Source organism: Cervus canadensis, chromosome 28, assembly GCF_019320065.1.
Source record: "Cervus canadensis isolate Bull #8, Minnesota chromosome 28, ASM1932006v1, whole genome shotgun sequence".
NCBI classification, from domain to species: domain Eukaryota; kingdom Metazoa; phylum Chordata; class Mammalia; order Artiodactyla; family Cervidae; genus Cervus; species Cervus canadensis.
In genome coordinates, this window is record NC_057413.1 from 7,198,874 (window position 1) to 7,219,728 (window position 20,855).

General features: G+C 39.2%; 1 protein-coding gene across 1 annotated transcript in view; it reads left to right on the top strand.

Annotated features, from left to right (window-relative positions):
• The window catches only part of TMEM170B (transmembrane protein 170B), a 30,649-nt gene extending 14,737 nt beyond the window's left edge, over positions 1–15,912 (top strand). The window contains exons 2-3 of the mRNA XM_043450380.1: positions 2,669–2,839; positions 14,674–15,912. Coding sequence (XP_043306315.1) covers positions 2,669–2,839; positions 14,674–14,804 — 302 coding nt within the window. The 3' untranslated portion in view covers positions 14,805–15,912. The remainder of the gene's footprint in view (positions 1–2,668; positions 2,840–14,673) is intronic.
• The last annotated feature ends 4,943 nt before the right edge of the window (positions 15,913–20,855 follow it).

The following is a 20,855-nucleotide window of genomic DNA, read 5'->3' on the forward strand; positions in this document are numbered from 1 at the left end:
GAAAGCTGAGAGAGAATCCTCTGAAAGGCAAGCTTTGTCTGTTTTTCCTTAATCACAAGCGTCTCTCTCTTCTGCCATATAGAAGCATGCGTGGTACTTTAACACAGAGATTTATCAGATTTCTCTTCCTTGAAATTATCAGTCCATTCGAAGTGTCAATTCTTAAGAATTTGGCGGGGTGAAACTGATTTTTTTTAAAAATCTGTTTTCTATATGGCCTCCCTTTTAAAAAGTAAACCTTTAATTTTGGGATAATTGTAGATTCCCATGCAGTTGTGAGAAATAATACAGAGAGAACCCAAGTGCCCTTTACCCCAGTTGAAAAGTGAAAGTTGCTCAGTCGAGGCTGACTGTGATCCCATGGACTATACAGTCCATGGAATTCTCCAGGCCAGAATACTAGAGTGGGTAGCCATTCCCTTCTCCAGTGAATATTCCCAACCCAGGGATCAAGTCCAGGCCTCCCACATTGCAGGCAGATTCTTTACCAGCTGAGCCACAGGGGAAGCCCAGGAATACTGGAGTGAGTAGCTTGTCCCTTCTCCAGTGAATCTTCCCAACCCAGAAATTGAACTGGGGTCACCTGCGTTGCAGGCGGATTCTTCACCAACTGAGCTATACCCAGTTACCCAACAGGAACATCTTGGAAAAACCACTGTATAATACCAAAACGAGGATGTTGACCTTGATACAATCCACCAACCTTTTTCAGATTTCACAGGTGTTACTTGTACCCCTGTACTCATGTGTGTGTTTGTATTTAGTTCTTTACAGTTTTATCACTTGTATGGTGTATACCACTGCAATCAAATACAGAACAACTCCATGGCTGCAAAGATCCCCTGTGTTTGTACCCATCTTAAGACAAGAAGTCCCCCAGTTCCTCTCCCCCAAGTCCCTGACACCCACCACCCTATTTTCTGTTTCTGTTGACTTGACTACTTTAGATACCTCATAGAAGTGGATTTTACCAGTATTTGTCCTTTTGTGACTGGTTTATTTTACTTAGCATAATGTCCAGAAGATTCATACGTGCTGTAGCATGTGAGGAATTTTCTCCCAATGAATAATATTCCATTGTATATATAAACCTCATTGTTTATTAATTCATCCATCTATGAACACTTGAGTTGCTTCCACCTCTTGGCAATGGAGAATAATGTTATTGTAAACATGGCTGTGTAACTGTCTCTTCATGCTCCTGCTTTAATTCTTTTGCATACATACCCAGAAGGGGAATTGCTGGATCAAATGGTCATTTTTTTTTTTAATTTTGGAGGAACTACCACACTGTTTTCCATAACTGATGCCCTGTTTTACATTCCCATCAGCAGTGTATATCTGTACTCCAGTGATGTTTGAGTAAATAAGTTTTAATTAATCCATTTTTGTTCTCTTTATTCATGACTATTTTATTGCCCTTCTTTTTTACTTGATAGAGAGTGAACAAATAGCACATAGCAGATGAAATATTTTGCACTACAGAATGTTTGCGTACCAAGGCTGATCCTCAAGGTGACATCTGAATATTTTGGAGTCAGTTCTTTCAGCTATAAATAACAGAAACTTTAAATGGGCCAATTAAAAAGGATTTCATTACAAGGCGGTTTTATCACGTTGAATCTAAGGGTATTAACATGGCAGGGCTGTATGTAGCACTGAAATAAGGAATCTGGTTGTCCCTTGCCTTTGATGCTTCTGTTTTTCTTTCATCCTGTTATCATGGATTTCATCACGTGATGATGAAATGACTGTTCACAAAGCCTGAGCCCTTCAGGTTCAGCCATCCAAAGACTGAGGTGCTTGGTTTTGGTCCCAGTTCAGAGTCCCCAGGGGACGGGGCTGATGGACTCAGTTTGTACCAGTGGCCTGTGCAGATGTTTGTCCCCACAGACACGGTCAGGGGGATGGAGTCAGCGCGAGGACAGGCAGCCTCTGCACGAACCACGTGCACTGATGGGGGGGCAGGTGGCCAGAATGAAAGGGAGTGGGTGCTCGAGAGAGGCCAAAGGGCATGCCTGTCGGGTGTCTGCAGCCGAGACTTCAGTGAAAGCAGCTGAGACTGCATTGATGAGTTCTGGGTGAGGACTAGTATATTACCTGAGACAAAGAACTTAAAAAATTCTGACCGATTCTTTAGTATACAAAGTCGAGAGCCAAGAGGGAAAGGACCTGAAATTCTTAAAATCGTAAAAGACAAAAATCATTGACTCACTTCTGGAATTATTTGAATTAAGGGGTAGTTTTTTTTTTTTTTTTTAAGGTCTGGACACTTAGTATAGAAAATTATATATCAGACAGCAGTTAATTAACTTATATAATTTATTCCAGGAGATTTGCAAACAAGAGGTTGTATCAGAGAAAATAATAGAGCATAGCTGTGTGGTGGGGACATTTAGAGGAAATTGGAGTGTGGCTTTGACCTGGTGAAGTCATGGAGGGCTTGATTTCCTCATCAAGCTGTAGTAATGATGATAATTGTTAAAACTTACTTAGTACTACTATGTATCAGGTATTGTACTGGGCATTTTTTTTTTTTTTTTGGGCATGTTTGTATCTGTGATCTCTGTTAACCTTCATCCAGACCATGGGTGCTCACGCTTCCTTACACTGGATTTTTCCAAGACGTTTTCCAGCACAGTTTTCAACGCCTTGCTTTCCCTTTCAGAGATGTGGTACTGGGTCTTCCTCTGGGCCCTCTTCTCCTCTCTGTTCGTCCATGGTGCTGCCGGAGTGCTAATGTTTGTGATGCTGCAGAGGCATCGGCAAGGGAGAGTCATCTCCGTCATCGCCGTCAGCATCGGGTTTCTGGCTTCCGTGACTGGAGCGATGATCACTAGTAAGTGGATGCTGTTTTAAGAATGTCATTTTATATGCACATACAGTTTGGGGCTTTTTCATTATAGCTTATTGTGTGTGTGTGCGCGTGCGTGCGTGCATAGTTGCACAGTCACGTCCAGCTCTTGGCGACCCTATGGGCTGTAGCCTGCCAGGCTCCTTTGTCCGTGGGATTTTTTTTATAGGTTATTAGAAGATATTAAATGTAGTTCCTAGCCCTACACAGTAGTCCTTGTTACCTATTTTTTCTATAGTAGTTTGTATCTGTTAATTCCAGGTTTCTCCCTCCCCCTGCCTTCCGCTTTGGTAAACATCACTTTGCTTTCTGTGTCGGTGAGTCTGTTTCTGTTTTGTAAATAAAGTTTATTTGTATCATATTTTATCCACATCCAAGTGATGATGTATGATGTTTGTCTTTTTCTGTTTGACTTCACTTAGTACATTGATCTCTAGTTCCATCCATGTTACTGCAAATGGCATTATTTCATTCTTTTTTAATTGCTGAATAATATTCCACTGTGTATGTATACTGTATCTTTATCCATTCGTCTATCAATGGACATTTAGGGTGCTTCCATGTCTTGGCTATTTTAAACAGTGCTGCGATGAACATGGGGGTACATACATCTTTTTTTAATTAGAGTTTTCTCCAGTTATATAACCAGGAGTAGAATTGCTGAATCATGTGGGGCCTCCCTGGGGTTCAGATGGTTAAGAATCTGTCTGCAATGTGGGAGACCTGGGTTCGATTCCTGGGTCAGGAAGATCCCTGGGGAAGGGAATGGCAATCCACTCCAGTACTCTTGCCTGGAGAATCCCGTGGACAGAGGAGCCTGGCGGCTACCGTCCACGGCATCGCAGAGAGTCAGACACTGCTGAGCAGTTAACACACACACACACACACACACAGTAACTGTATTTTTAGTTGGTAAAGAACCTCTGTACTGTTCTCCAAGGTAGCTGTCCCGGTTTATATTCCCAGCAGTGTAGGAGGGTTCCCTTTTCTCCACACTCTCTCGAGCATTTATTATTTATAGGCTTTGTAATGATGACCATTCTGACTGGTATGAAGTGATATCTTATTGTAGTTTTGATTTGCATTTCTCTAGTAATTAGTGATGTTGAGTATCGTTTCATGTGCCTGTTGGACATCTGTATGTCATCTTTGGGAAAATATCCATTTAGATCTTTTGCCCATTTATTTATGGGGTTGTTGGTTTTTTTTTTTTTAATATTGAGCTTTATGAGCAGCTTGTATATTTTGGAAATCGTTAGCAAATATTGGTCCCATCATTAGCAAATATTTTCTCCTGGTTCATAGGTTGTCTTTTTCATTTTGTTTATGTTTCCTTTGCTATGCAAAAGGCTTTTAAGTTTAAATAGGTGCCATTTGTTTATTTTTTGCTTTTGCTTCCATTTCTCTGGGAGATGGATTGAAGAAAAGATTGCTGCAATTAATTTTAAAGAATGTCCTGCCTATGTTTTCCTCTAGGCATTTTATAGTATCCAGTGTTAGTTAGGTCTTCAATCCATTTTTAGTTTATTTTTGTTTGTGATATTAGAGAAGGTTCTAATTTCATTCTTTTAGATGTAGCTTCTCAGTTTTCCCAGAACCACTTATTGAAGAGACTGTCTCTTCTCCATTTTATATTCTTGCCTCCTTTGTCAGAGATTGACTGACGATAATCGTGCACTTCCTTCTTAAACACAAGCTGTTACGATATACATCTCCCCTGGCCTGCTGGAGATTATTAGCCACTTTACGGCGTCCTCCAGTCATCTGCAGGTTTTCTACTGCACCGCCTCGTGTGTGTGTCCTGCAGGCCCCAGGTTCATGCCCTCTGACCTTCACCTCTTACCGCAGCAGTGAGGCCCCCGCTCCAGCCTTGGGTTCTGCTGTGCTAGGTAAGCCAGGACTTTGATGTGTCCTGTTGAGCCTGGAGGGGCCTCAGCCACTTCCTTCACGTGGTTCTGCTCCACACTGGGTGCTTCTGTCTGCTGCTGTGGTCTCATCACCGCCAGGAAACAGTAGCACTTCTGTTGCTGGTCACTTGGCCTGCTTCCACGAGGCCAGGGCAGCTGCCTGTCACCACTGGGTGTGTGCAAGACCCTCCTTACCTCAGAGATGAGAGGAAATCTGTTTCTGCCTAGCTCTGCGGCCCCCCTCCTCCTGTGCCCACAGTCACCTTTCCCCGGGGTGATCAGCATGCCTTGCCTGAAGACAGAGCCCTGTCCCTGGGGCTCTGGGTCTGTCCTGGGCACAAATGAGATAGCCCTAAGCTGTGGGAAGCCGTGAGCAGTCTATTTTCTCTTCCTCTCCTCATTTACTATTCTTGCGTGTCATCTTGTGTTAGGTTTTTTGTTGGTGCTGTATTCGCCTGTAACTTTCTCATGCGCTCCTTCATGCCCTTTGCCGTAGCGCTTAAAACAAGCAGTCAGGTTTAGCTGCAGCACCAGGGGAACAGAGTGGGGTAACAGGAAATGCAGCTAGGACAAGCCAGATCCTCAAAGATCTTGGAAGGTCAGCCGAGTTTGGACTTTCTTCTGCAGGCCACGGAAAGCAAGTAGATATTTTAGAAAGGGATTGGCAAGGGGCAGAGCAGTTGACTAGGAAAATTGGTTTTGTGGCTGAATGTAGAATAAATATATGTGAAGGAAGAACCAAAAGGAAACTCTGAGAGAGCAGGGACCTTGCCTGTCTTCATCACTACTGAATCTCCAGCAATAAAACAGCACCCGGAATGTAACAGATCCTCAGGAAATACTGGTTGGATAGATGGATGTAGTGGGGGAGGAAGCACAGAGGACAGGAAGAAGAAAGTGGAAGAGGGAAGAAGGGGGGAAGGGAGATAGAAGAGTTCAGGCTTTAATTTTTGGTCTGAATTTGAGGCTGGATCTGAACTAGCCTGTGGCCGTCAGATGGAAAAGAGTTGCTGTAAGGACTTCACAAAGGGTAGAGTCCAGATTAGCCGTTGCTCACTGTGGAGACACACAAGGAGACCCGAAAAGGGGCGGCTCATGGCTTTGATGTGGCCGCTGCTGTAACTGTGGAACCGTGAGCCGAGGCGGAAGGACGGAGGAACAGCTTGTTCAGAAGCCAAAAATAGTGTGTGTGTTACACGTGTGTTTACTGGTGTAAATCATTGTGAAATTTAAAGAGAACATTATTCTACTTCCATTTATCTCTAATGATGGGTGTATATGTTGCTTTCAACTCAGTCAAGAATAAAATAATGATTTTAGAAACTGCAGTGTTATATTTAAAATTCCTTACAAATGTGTTTGGGCTTCCTTGGTGGTTCAAACTGTAAAGAATTTGCCTGGAGTGCAGGAGACTTGGATTTGATCCCTGGGTTGGGAAGAGCCCCTGGAGAAGGGAATGGCAGCCCACTCCAGTATTTTTGCCTGGAGAATTCCATGGATAGAAGATCCCAAGGGCTACAGTCCATGGGGTCACAAAGAGTCGGACATGACTGAGTGACTATCACAAACATGTCTGACACAATTTCAAGTAAAAACTTGTATCCAGGTTAACAGTAAAGCATACCAATTTCTTCTGGCTAATTTTCTAACCTGCAAACACTTGAGTTAAGAAAACTATCCAATGTGAATATTTACCTGCATTTATTTTCTTAAATGCATTTTGTGAGCACTAGCACAGTCACAGCTATATATTCAGTTCAGCAAAATGATGACTGGCTGAATATAGACACATAACTATTATATTTTACTACCTCTTAGATTTTTATTTCTTGGATAGCGTGAATTTTCATTTTAATTAGTACTGATAGTTAATACCAGAATTGGGAGGAAATGGGTTTCTATATAATACCATTGCTTGGCATTGTATTGCTGTCTAATTTTAGCAAGTCTGAGGGCTAAAGTGACATCTCTTTGTTGGTTTGATTTGCATTTCTCTGATTACTAATGTATTTGAACATGTCTTTCTATTCTTACTATATATTTAGTTTTTTTCCCCTGCAAATTGCTACTTTTAATTCTGTGCTTTTCTTTTGGGGTCCTTGTTCCTTATTAAATGATAGATGTTTCTTAGATGTATTGGTGTCTTGGTGGTTTAGTACTTCTCAAATAACTTCTCTGTCTTTTAGCAGTACCTTCATCCATGATATTGTTCATTGAGCAGAAATTCTTATTCCGTGTAACCAGCTTAAAGAGTTTTTTACCTGTGGCTTATAATTTATAATTTTATTTACATTCTCCCCCACACTAAGGTCAAAAGATATTCTGATATATTGTTTTGTTAATTTTATAGTTTTACCTTTGTAGTAAAGTCTTTATCTAGAGCAGGACTGAGCAAACATTTTCTTGAAAGGCCAGATAATAACTATTTTAAACATTGCAGGCTAGGTGGTCTCTGTCACAACTCTCCAGCTCTGCCATTAGGGCTTAAAAACAGCCATAGATACTGGTAAATGAATGGGCGTGGTTTCTTCCAGTAAAACTTTATTTGCAAAGGCAGATGTTGGATATTCAGGTCATAATCTGCCTTCCGGTCTAGAGTCTGTCTTCATTTTTGGAACTAGGTAGGATTTCAGGTGGTTGGTTTTTTTTTTCCCTTCCACATAGTAAGTCGATTTTTACCACACCCTAAAAAAAAATCCATCCATTAATTCATCTTTTTTTGTATACTATGTTCTCAAGGTACATGGATCTGTCTCTGAACTCTGTTCTGATTTTTTTAGTCTTTAGCTGTTTCAGCAAGGCCTCATTTTTTGTCTCTCTTGTTTTGTACTATTTCTTAAAATCTGGTAGAGCTGGTCCTTCATTTTTTTTCTTTTTCAAAGTTCACATAACTATTCGTGGACCTTTATTCTTTCACATAAATTTTAGAATATGGCTACTGAATTCCTCAAAAGTATAACTGTGATTTTTGTGGGGATTTAATACAAGGTAGAGGTTGATTTATCCCGCTCCAGTACTCTTGCCTGGAAAATCCCATGGATGAGGAGCCTGGTAGGCTGCGGTCCATGGGGTCTCGAAAAGTCGGACACGACTGAGCGACTTCACTTTCACTTTTCACTTTCATGCATTGGAGAAGGAAATGGCAACCCACTTCAGTGTTCTTGCTTGGAGAATCCCAGGGACGGGGGAACCTGGGGGGCTGATGTCTGTGGGGTCACACAGAGTCGGACATGACTGAAGTGACTTAGAAGCAGCAGCAGCAGAGGTTAATTTGGGAAGAATTTACATATTATTCCACCCCAAAACATGTAATGTATTTCCATTTGTTCAGATCATTTTCTGCTTCTTTTGTTAGAGTTCAAAAGTTTTTTTCTTTTTTTTCCCCAATAGAACAGTTATACATTTTGATGAAGTTAATTCCTAAACCCTTATTACATTACGGTTGTTGTACATGGTATCTTTTTAAATTATGTTGTTTAGTTTTATTAGTATAAAGAATTGCTGTTTTTTAAGTAAAGCTTATGAAAGATTAATAACAAAGCAAAAAACTAATTTTCTAGAGAGATAATAAGGTGAATATATTGCTGCCTTAGCTCTAAAACAGTTAAGACAGAAATAAAATATGGGATAAAATAGAAGAAGTAACTACAGGCTTGACAATAAAGGTAGAATAAAGAATTATAAAAATAGCAGTTTTAATAAAACAGCTATATATTCCTAAATATAAATTGTCAAAATTGGCATAAGAAGAAATAGAAAATATGAGTAATACAATAAATATCATTAAACAGTTGAAATATTGAAGACCCAACCTCCTTGAAAGAAGTCCAGGCTCAAATGAGGTTTACAGATGAGTTCTACCAGATTTTCTGGGAACAGTTCCTATTTATCCAGATTATTGCAGAAAATGGAAAGGTTAAAAGCTGTGCACAGCATGTTTGCTGAATCAGTGTGATCTTTTTACTAAACAAGATGCAGACTACAGAAGAATGGAAAAGTATAGATTCATTTGCTTCAAGAATATTACCCTACCAACCAGGACCTACTGGACAGCACATGGATCTCTACTCAGTGTTATGTGCCAGCGTGGATGAGACGGGAGTTTGGGGGAGAATGGATGCATGTCTGTGTATTGCTCAGTACCTTCACTGTTCACTGTTCACTGACCACAATCTTCTATACTCCAATCAATGCAAAACAAGAAGTTTAAAGTTTGGAAAAAAAAAATATTATCAAAATAAATGCAGAGATAGTTCAGTGTAAGAAATGACTATGGCTATATGCCAGTGAAACTTTGTTTATGGATGTTAAAATTTGAATTTCATGTAATTTTCATGTATCATGAAATAATCTTCTTTTGATTTTTTTAAACTGTTTAAAAAATTCAGCAGAATTGTTTTCTCCACTTCATCTTTGCTATGCCAGTCTTCTCTAGCTCCTTAATACTTTGGGGATCTTTACTTATTTCTAGCTGATACTTCTGTGATTGTTCACACTGGCATTCCAAACACATTTCATTTATTTCACGCACCCTATTACACTTCTGCCCTCTTCATCCTTGCATACATTTCACCAAGAAAATAAGATCACAGTATTTGTTTTTTTCAGCTGGCTATTGTTCAGCAAAATATACCTTAACGAGAGTGAAAACTAAAGCACAAGTTTGGGTAAGACATCTGTTAGCTTATATAAATGTCAATAGATTAATATCCAAACTATGTTTTTAGAAACCCTATGAATCAAATAAGAAAGTGACAGTCCAGTAGAAAAATGCACAAAAGATTTGCCAAGCATTTCGTAAAAGTAGAAACCCTAATGGCCAAATTTGAATGATATGTGAGGAAAAGCTCCGTGACATTAAATATCAGGGGAACACAAATTAATTGCAGAGATAACATCTTTTACCCAGATTGACCAAAAAAAAGTGTTTTTAAAGATATCAGCTACTCCTGAGGATATGGAGTAACTGGAATATAAACTGGTACAAATACTTTGGAAACAAGTTGGCATTACCTAGTAAAGTTGAAAGTGCCGTAACAGGCATACCCACACTTTGTAGGGAAACTCGGTTTAGTATGTGTGCTGGAGGTCATGTTACAAGGATGTTCACAGAAGCAGGGTTTGTCATTGTTAAGGATTAGAAACAGTGTCGTCCACATTAGAATGGACAAATAGGTTGTGGTATATCCATACTTAGAATTCTGTACAACAGTGGAAATGTATGAATTACAGACCCATATTATATACCAGCCTAGATAATTTCCTGACATATGTGCTGTGCTTAGTCACTCAGTTGTGTCCAACTCTTTGTGACCGTATGGACTGTAGCCCACCAGGCTACAGGCTCTGTCCACGGGATTCTCCAGGAAGAATACTGGAGTGAGTTGCCATGCCCTCCTCCAGGGGATCTTTCCAACCCAGGGACTGAACCTAGGTGTCCCGCATTGCAGGTGGATTCTTTACCATCTGAGCCACAAACAGCCAAAAATTCCAAAATACTTACAGTATCAATTTATATAAAATTCACTTATTTAAAAAATTAAGTAATAGCTATCTGAGGATATAGGCAGGTGGTAATGCCGAAGAAAAGCAAAGGGATGATGGAAACCGACCTTGGGAGGGAATGGGGTGTGACAAGGGAGTCCACGGGGACCTCACAGGAAACAGGAATGATCCTGTGTACATTTGGATGATGGTATTTGGGCATCTGTTGGTTTTAATTTTATAATCTACATATATTTTATAAATACTGCTTCCTATCTGCTCAGTATTTAATAGCAGTGTTTCCAAAATCATTTAATAGGCACACAAAATTGTCTTCTTTCCCATCTTTTTGCTGAAGAGTTCCCCTGGAACAGTCTTCTCTGGCTAGTGCTTCCGGGTTGTGCAATGATATGGTGCAGGGGGAACTACTGTGAAGTGCTTCTTTTAGAGGGAAGCTATGACTTACACATTGGTTCCTGATTATCCACAGGGAAGAAGATGGTAGTTCATTTTATTTTCTGTATAACACTACAGTGTCTCCCTTGATTTTGGAAATGGGAGTTTTGCACTGGATTTTCTACCCTTAGCATCATAGGCTTGAAGATCTTGCCCTCTGTTTCTTGAAAGAGTATAAAGAAAAGTGGATTATTTATGGTTGTGTAAGCTTTTCCTTGAACAGTACAATCTTCCAAGGGAAATTCATTTTATTTATTTGTTTGTTTTTAATATCTAGTTTTTTAATCCATCTGAAATTTCCTTTGGGGAGTGGTGTGAAATAGGGACCTAAATTTATTGCTTTCAAATGGCTGTCAGTTGTTCCATACAGCATTCATCTCACATGCTAGCAAAGTAATGCTCAAAATTCTCCAAGCCAGACTTCAACAGTACGTGAACCGTGAACTTACAGATGTTCAAGTTGGATTTAGAAACGGCAGAGGAACCAGAGATCAAATTGCCAACATCCCCTGGATCATCAAAAAAGCAAGAGAGTTCCAGAAAAACATCTATTTCTGCTTTATTGACTATGCCAAAGCCTTTGACTGTGTGGATCACAACGAACTGTGGAAAATTCTTAAAGAGATGGGAGTATCAGACCACCTGACCTGCCTCTTGAGAAATCTGTATGCAGGTCAGGAAGCAATAGTTAGAACTGGATGTGGAACAACAGACTGGTTCCAAATAGGAAAAGGAGTACATCAAGGGTGTATATTGTCACCCTGCTTATTTAACTTATATGCAGAGTACATCATGTAAAATGCCAAGCTGGATTAAGCACAAGCTGGGATCAAGATTGCTGGAAGAAATAGCAATAACCTCAGATATGCAGATGACACCACCCTTATGGCAGAAGGCAAAGAAGAACTAAAGAGCCTCTTGATGAAAATGAAAGAGGAGAGTGAAAATGTTGGCTTAAAACTCAACATTCAGAAAACTAAGATCATGGCATCTGGTCCCATCACTTCTTGGCAAATAGATGGGGAAACAATGAAACAGTGAGAGACTATATTTTTGGGCTCCAAAATCACTGCAGATGGTGACTACAGCCATGAAATTAAATGATGCTTGCTCCTTGGAAGAAAAGCTATGACCCAATCTAGACAGCATATTAAAAAGCAGAGACATTACTTTGCCAACAAAGGTCCGTCTAGTCAAAGCTATGGTTTTTCCAGTATTCATATATAGATGTGAGAGTTGGACTATAAAGAAAGCTGAGCACTGAAAAATTCATGCTTTTGAACTGTGGTGGTGAAGAAGACTCTTGAGAGTCCCTTGAACTGCAAGGAGATCCAACCAGTCCATCCTAAAGGAAATCAGTCCTGAATATTCATTGGAAGGGTTGATGCTGAAGCTGAAACTCCAATACTTTGGCCACCTGATGTAAAGAACTGACTGATTGGAAAAGACCCTGTTGCTGGGAAAGATTGAAGGTGGGAGGAGAAGGGGATGACATAGGATGATATGGTTGGATGGCATCACGGATTCGATGGACATGAGTTTGGGTAAGCTCCGGGAGTTGCTGATGGACATGGAGGCCTGGCATGATGCGGTTCATGGGTTCACAAAGAGTCTCGGACAGGATTGAGCGACTGAACTGAACTGAACTTATTGAATGATGAATCACTGATTGGAGATTCGTTTATCATGTACTACTGAGACAACTACTAATCAAAAGTTGGAGTACATAGTAGGAGCAGACACTGTTCTAAATACTTTCCAAATATTCTCTCTTAATCTCCAGACCCAGCCATTTTACATTAAGGCACAGAGAGGTTAGGTGATTGCTCTTTGTCACATAGCTACTAATAAGTGAGCTCGGATTTTAACCCACAAGTCTAACTCCAGAATCCATGTTCTTAACCTTAACGTATTTGGTACTTCCCAGGCAGCCTGAGCTTATGTTTTTCACCTCTTGGATCATTTTTGAAATTTTTTTTCTTTTTAGTTGCTCAGTCTCTTTGTGACCCCTTGGACTATAGTCTGGCAGGCTCCTCTGTCTGTGGGGCTTCTGCAGGCAAGAATACTGGAATGGGTTACCATTCCCCGCTCCAGAGGATTTTCCCAACCCAGGGATGGAACCCAGGTCTCCTGCATTGCAGGCCAATTCTTTACCGTCTGAGCCAACAGGGGAATTTAGTGCTGGAGAAATGGAGAACAAATTGTGGTTTTTAAAATTGAAGATAAATAAATAAAATTGAAGATAGTCATGGAAATCTAGGGAAAATCCAAAGTAAAAACAATATTTCTCAGGTTTATTTTAACATATTTTCTGATAACAAAGAAGCCTAAGATATTTAAATTTTTTTCAGGTTGTTATCCAGTTCTAAAATTTGAGGATAGGTCTTCCCTGGTGGTCCAGTGGTTAAGACTCCCCATTTCCATTGCAGGGGGTTTGAGTTTGATCCCTGGTTGGGGAACTGAATTCCTGCATGCTGCATTGTGCAGCCAAAAAAAATTAAAATTCAAGGATATGACTATTTATACTAGTGAAGTTTTCTTCTTGATTGAATAAATGTTGGTGCTCCTAGGAATTTTATTTAATATTTATGTAATTATCAGTTACTTTAGTGTTTTCTGAATTTCTTATTCTATTTTTTCACTTGGTATAAATGTAGAATGATAGAATGATTTGGAGATTTATAGCCAGACTAATCTGGATTGAAATTCCAGCTCTGTACTTAACTGTATTTTCTTGGACTAGTAACTGAAACTCTCTGGGCCTCTCTTTTTTTCATCTTTAAATTAAGTAATAATACTCAGGAGTGGTATGATATTCAAGATTATATTTGTAAATTTTCTGACAAGTTACATATATACTATAAATATACTATACATTTTAATTTCTTTAAAATATGTATATGAAAGCCCTTGGTTTAAATTAATAATTTGCTTTTCCTATTTGTATCTTCTATAGAGGAGTATAATAATTTTTATTTGGAAAATTTAGATGAACTATGGAATTAGTTCTTAGCTGATTTTTGCGAGTAGATTTCTATCTCAAATGATTGTAATTCAAATGTCTTCAAATAACATTTCTGTTCTTCCTTCCTTTTGTTTGACCATTCTGGGAATAGACAGACAGTTTTTTCTGGACAAAAGTTTTAAGGCCTTCTCAACCTGTTAAATGCCATAACCATAGTTTAAATGTTTTGTCCTTTTGTGATTTCTGAGTGTACTTTTAAAGTCAGACTCTTCGATCCCATTATACGTACTATAGCAACAAGATAAAAGGGGTGAGCCAGAGCCTCAGGGCTCTCAGGCGCCCAGGACTCTCTTGTTCTCAGAAACGCCTGAGATCTAAAACATTTCCCTAGAACAGGCGTCAGGTTCATCTTCCACTTTTAGATGTCAAAGTACTAGTCTCCAGATAACTTTACAGGTTTATTCAAATATTTAAACCATTTTATATGGTAGATTATGCATTATTCAAAATTCTGATATTTTTTATGATATTTAAGAATTCATTTTACTGAAAGAAATGAAAATTTATTTAATATTAACTTTTTCTTGAATAACTTAGAAATTGTATTAAATTGTGTGGTTTTTCTGTATTATTATTTATAATTATCAATATATTGTGTCATATGTTTTTAAAAGTGCTGATGGGATCTGACCGAGTCAACACCCAGCTGAAAGATTACAGTAATGAATGATTCATTTTTTTTTTTAATGAACATACCTTGTGTCAAGTAAGCAGCATATACCATAAATATGTGTTTTGCAGTCGAATTGAGAAGCCTGTTGTTCGGTTTTGTGGGTGACTGTGGTATGGTAGAGTGTAACTTGTAACCAGTCACATGGAAACTCTTCCCTAGAAAACGATCAAATGAGGATGCCTGGTGACTGGGTGTTTGGCTCACGGGGAAGCGAGCCCGGGGGCAGCCCCGCAGCGTGCCTCCGCAGTGAACGTGTCCTCTCCTCTCTCCCCAGGTGCCGCCGTGGCCGGCATTTACCGCGTGGCCGGGAAGAACATGGCCCCCTTGGAAGCCCTGGTGTGGGGCGTCGGACAGACAGTCCTGACGCTCATCATCTCCTTCTCAAGGATCCTCGCCACACTCTGAGGTTTCTGTGGGAATGTCTTCACTTCATATAAGGAAACAGACGTACAGATTCTCTGAAAACGGCATCGTTAGCGAGTGGGCATGAGATCGTACTAGGACGTGGAAGGAGCAGGTCGAAACACAGGCCTCGGGCCGTGTGGGAAGGTCGCCCTCTGGTGTTCAATGATTGCACTACCGCACCGCACCTTACGTGCCTCCGTCCCGGGCAAGGCGCATTGCTACGCGAAGCTACAAGAAAAAGCACCTTGTTTAGCTGCCAATCAGGTTAACACTGGTGTTGAATCATCCCTCTTAACAGTGTCGTGTTAAGTTACAGGGACGTTTTGAAGAATTGATACATGTGCCAAACTCTTTTCTTTTTTCTTTTTTTTTTTTTTAACATTGATCATGTGAAATTTGCAAGTGTAGCTGTAGATGAGTGCTGTGAACATATTTGACATGAATTCAGGTGATGTAGTGAGAAATTTTGTTTTGTAATGCTAAATCCCGTATGAGTGCTGAATATCAAATCATTTATTATGAGACAAATTACCTGATTTTTAATGTTAAACGTTTCTGGGATTTAGGGCTTTCATATAAATTAGGTATTTATTGTTATTTACTTTACGTGGAAAATAATACTGAATGGAAAACTGCTAGACTCTTTTAAGGATTCAAAGTAGATCTATAGGGTGCATCCTTTTCACTCACTCAAATAACACTCTTTAATAGTTTTCCTCATACATAAACATTCTGTTGCTATGAATTTAAAAACTTTTTGGGTCACACCTGTTGATTGTAGTTTGTGTGTCATGAAAATTTAATTTGAAAATTTTCTTATAAATTTTGTAGGAAAAGAAGTCTGAAATGCACATCCTATTCTTGACCCTTCTGAAGAAAGTTTCTGCCATGTGTCTCATGGAGAAAACATCTTTACAACTAGTATCTCAGTGGGATTATATTACTTGTTGCATATATCTTGATTTTTGGCAAAACGTAAGCAGTCTTTCATCCTGGAGTATCAAATATATATAAAGAGTGGCCTAAATTAGGCTGTGAAAACAAGAAGCCTCACTTGTAGTTAAGAAACAAGTCATATAGGAAGAATAATAAATGATCTTATTTTGGCTGTGTGGTAGCATCATAATTTCTCTAAGTAAAAATTTGGGAATATAGTAAATAATTTTAAAATTTGGCAGTTACTCTCAGCATATCAGTACAGTGTTGAACATATATTTAAGTGATTCGTTTCAGTTTTTCAACTCTTGTTTTATTCTGTTATTTAAATTTACTAGCATCTACAATGACATTTATTAGAATGAAAGAATCATTAGTATAAAACATTTTAAGATATTTTGGCAATATGTAATTGTATTTAAGAGTATAAGAAGTAAGGGAAGCATAGAAACTGGTTGAATTTGTCTCCTATTGAGACTTTTTTCGAATATTAGATACAATTATACATTGTTGTTTAGTTGCTAATCACGTCTGACTCTTTGCGACCCCATAGACTGTAGCCCACCAGGCTCCTCTGTCCATGGGATTCTCCAGGCAAGAATACTGGAATGGGTAGCCACTTCCTTCTCCAGGGGATCTTCCTGACCCAGGGATTGAACCCACATCTCCTGCATTGGCAGGCAGATTCTTTACCACTGAGCCACCAGAGAAGCCCACGATTATATATATGTTAATTCAAAAGAAGAGCCAATTGCAGAAAATATGAAGTTATGGACAATCCGAAAGATAATCTCCATACTCTAGCCTCACTCTTTTATAATCTAACTTGGTAACAAGTAAGTTTCTACTAGGTCCCATTCAAATTTAAGACCTTTGTTACCCACGACACCTTTTCTCTACCAAAAAGCAGAATATATCAACAACTCGATGATGTGTTGGGGGTATTTTTCCAGTATGGAAGCCAGTTTGGGGCGGGGTAGTTTTAATAACACTGTGGTTTGGAAATCTGTTTTAAAGGAAGCCAAGAAGCAACTATGCATTCTTAAAGATCTTTAAAGTAAATCTTAAAATGGATTCTTTTTCTTATGTTCAGCCTGAAATTAGTTTCACATGTTCTTTATATTCCTGATGTTTTCTTAAATTTAGGTCTAAATCTCCCAAGTCAACTTGACTTTTCCTCTTCTGTTGGATTTGAATCACTTTCTTCCTTTACTTTGGTTATTGTGTCAGTAATTTAAAGTGCTCATATTCTTGGGGAGAAATTATCAATAATGTGTTGACATTGAGATCTACAGAAATGAATATTTATTTTAACACATGATTAGTTTATGTCTTCAGAAAGTTATCATGGTAAGGTAACTGGGGCAAATGGTTCAGAATCTGAGATTAGCCAGAAAATAACTCGGACACGTTAAGTATATGGCTGCATGGACCAAAGAGATCTAGACTGCTGTTTCTGCTCTCGGATGGAAGTGTGAGAAGGTGGATCCGTTTGTAGAGTGTCCTGCAATTATCTCATTATCAAGTCACTTTATATTATGAGCCATGCGTGCGTGTGTGCCTACACCTGTGCTTTTAACTTTGGGGGCATTTCTGGTTTCTTCCATTGTTTTTAGTTACTTTCATTGGAATTTTGTGCAACTGTTAACTCTTCTAATGTTGTGAAATGCAGCTGATAGTGTGAATGGACGAAATGTTTTAATAGCTGTTTCTATGATGAGATTTTTTTTTAAAAAGGTCAATGGTTTTCTTATAGAGGCAAAGAAAACATTTAATGACATATCTACACACATATATGTCATTATACACACACACACACACACATATATATGTAAAGCTGCTGTATATGAATAGAGTCTAATTGGAAAGCTTTTGTTCAGTGAACACTTTGATGTAATGGAGAATTTGATGTATTTGCTCGGTTGAATGATCTTTTAAACAGATTTGAGGAACTTTGAGATTTTTGAATTGGGGGAAATTTTTCTTGGTTTCTTAGTGCTAGAGATCCTTGTTTGTGATATAACAAAAGCCCTTATTGATATATTTGGGTTATTCTTAAAATTTGTATGTGATTTAGCAGTAATATTTTTTTGTGTGTGGTAAATGCAAGAGGGAAGGGCGGGAGTGAGAGCCTCGGCAGTTTATACATCTTTATCTCAAGGAATGCTAATAAAATACGGCTGACAGTGAAGTCAGTTCCTCGAGAAAGAGACTCCTGTCTGCCCAAGCTAATCATTAATTAGTTAACACACTGGTGAGAAATGTCCATAGATCAGAGTTAGGGTGCCTCATCTGAGCTACAAGGAATGCTTAAAACCTTGAAATGAGGAAGGTGCCAGCAGTCCCCCTGAACAGTTCCACTGGTTGTCTAGAATAACGTGAGTCCTAGATTTTGGCCATATTCAGTGTTCGCACAGGTTAATTTTTCTTACTTTAGATCTTTGTGTTCACTGAACAGGTTTACAGTTTGTAACCCAGTGTGGTTTCTTGGTATTTGCAGCATGTGTTTACACCATCCTCCCCAAATGTGAAGATTTTGTTTGTACTTTAAGTGAGAAATAAAGAAATGAGCTACCCTGTATATCCTATTTGTGGTATGAGGAACAAGAACAAGTTTAAAGAAATGTTCTTGGAAAACGTCTCTAGAGAACCTGTAATAAAGACGGGGAGAATGGAGTTGCCAAGTCAGTGTGCCCAGGCTGGCGCTTACATACCAAGAATTCAAGTCTGTAAGCATTTTTGGTGGATCTAATATATACAAAGTGCTGAGCCTGGTATTTTCTGTAGTAAGCACAAGGATGCCCCACAATGGGATCCCTGCCCTTGAGTCCACCAAGAGCTGATTTAAATCCTAAAACAGTTGGGAGAACATCCTGCTTCTAGTCGAGAGGAGAGTTTAAGTCCTTTTCCCCCAGCCCGCCCCCTCCCCCAGTCTGACTTTTCTCATTCACCAAATGGAATTTGAGAAACCGCGATCCCACTGCCGGGCATAGCGATGAGAACGCTGGGACCCACACCAGTAACACAGATTTGAATCCAGGACCTCTCATTTGTTGACCTTCTGTTTATGGTGGCAATGTATAGTTTGCCCTCCATATCTGTGGTTCCACATTCAGGGATTCAGCCAACCTTGGATGGGAATATTTGGAAAGAAAATCAAGAAAGCCCCAAAAAGCAAAATGCCCCACATAGGCAACAGTTCACAGAACATTTACATAGCGTTCACACCATTTACACAGCATTTATGTTGTGTAAGGTGGTATAAGTGATCAAGAGATGACTGAAAGTATATTGGAGGGTATGTGTGGGTTAAATGCAAGTACTGCACCATTTTCCATAAGGACCTTGAGCATCCTCAAAGGTTGGTACCCACGGGGGTCCTGGAATCAGTCCCCTGTGGATACTAAGAAAATACTCAGTATTTAATAGGAAATGATCAATAGGTAGTCATTTTAATTTTTAAATTAAACTTTGCAATACCAAGTAAATACATTGTTTTGTAAGATTCATCTATTCATCTTTCATTTCCACATTTACCCTACATGTATTTTAAGAAGGAAACAAACAAAATTCTCTTATGTTGCTTTCTTTACCTACTTTCAACCTCTTTTTTTTTTTTTTTAAAATCAGATATTTTTCCAAGAGCACTTCTTGGGGCTGGTGGTGATAGAAGTGGCCAGGGCAAGCAGGAATCAGTATTGGGCTGTGGGTATTACTAGTTAAAACAGGAAAAGTGATAAGTGGCCAGGACTTACCCCTTGTTTTCTCCAGCTTGCATCTTTCGGATTTACTCAGCCAATATTCATTGAATCTCCACTGCATGCTGCTTACTCTGCTCGTTTTAGGGGTGGGGAGGTTCCCCCCGACCCCCGCATTCACCTCTCTTCTGCCACCCCAGCCTGTAGGAGAACAGAACTGGGCAGTTGTGTCTACCACGTCCCTCCTCCCCTGGAGCAAAGGTGCTTAAGCCCTGCTTGTTTGTTTGTTTTTAACGTAAATGGTAATACTTTTATTTTAAATTTATGTGCATTTTATAATTCAAGAAATAATAAGATGTTGAGGACTTTCTGAAACATTCTCAAGCCACTTGACTCTTGTGACAAACGTTTCTCTCAGAAAGTCTTAGAATTCTTCAAAGAGTCGCTATTTGTTTTTAAGATGTGAAGAATGTGGAAAGTTACTGAAAAAATTCTAGTGACCTAGATTGCAGAGACGTTTGGCAACACTTGGGTAACTGGGTAAATGGTTTCAAGGGTGAGAATCTCAGTGGTTGCCACTGACTAGCAATTTCCCTTTTCCTGTTCTTTTTATAACATTGGGGAGGAAGACTCTACAGCATAAAAAGGACATTATTTGATTAAAAAATGATAAAAACTTTCAAACATGTAGTAGTGTTTACAGCAGGGGGAAGTTTAAAGATGGGAAGAAAGGTTGGAGGGGTAATGCACAAAAACACAGACGCATTTGACAAAACACCCTGCATTATGAGAACACAGTTTCCCCTTCTGTTAAGACTCCAGATGACACCGTGTGAGTATGTTTACTGCATGTTTGCAAAATGTGGTGTTTCTTTATATGTGAGACGAAACTTGCCACAAAGCATTTGAAATCGTTTTATAATTTTGTGCGTGTGGTGGTCGGTTTGCCCCACTCACTCAAAGATCTCTGTTCAGTGTAGGCAACACAATGTTTTTGAGGAGGTCGCTGAAGCTGTTCTCTAAAAATTTATCTATGAATTTGCTTAGGGAAAGTAATGCCTAATATATACAGCATTTTCTGTAAATGTGGAGGTAAGCCAGTTCATACGTCATTAGATTAGTGGAAACACCCAAATTTCTCAGTGCACTGAGGTGTAACCACCTCCTCCCCTGAGCACAGGGGCCTTGTTTTCACGTTCTTTACGTTCAATGCATGTATGTTGAACTTTCATAATAACCCTGTCTTGATTTTTGAGAACTAATTTAGTAGTTTTAAAAAAAAAAAAAAATTCCTCCCTCTTCCGTACAGATGTCATATGGGATAGTTTAAACATATGTACAGTTTGTTGATAGGATCAGAAGTGCTGGTTTAGAAGAGAATGTTCTCAACACCTCACAGTTATGCAGCTGTAATCTT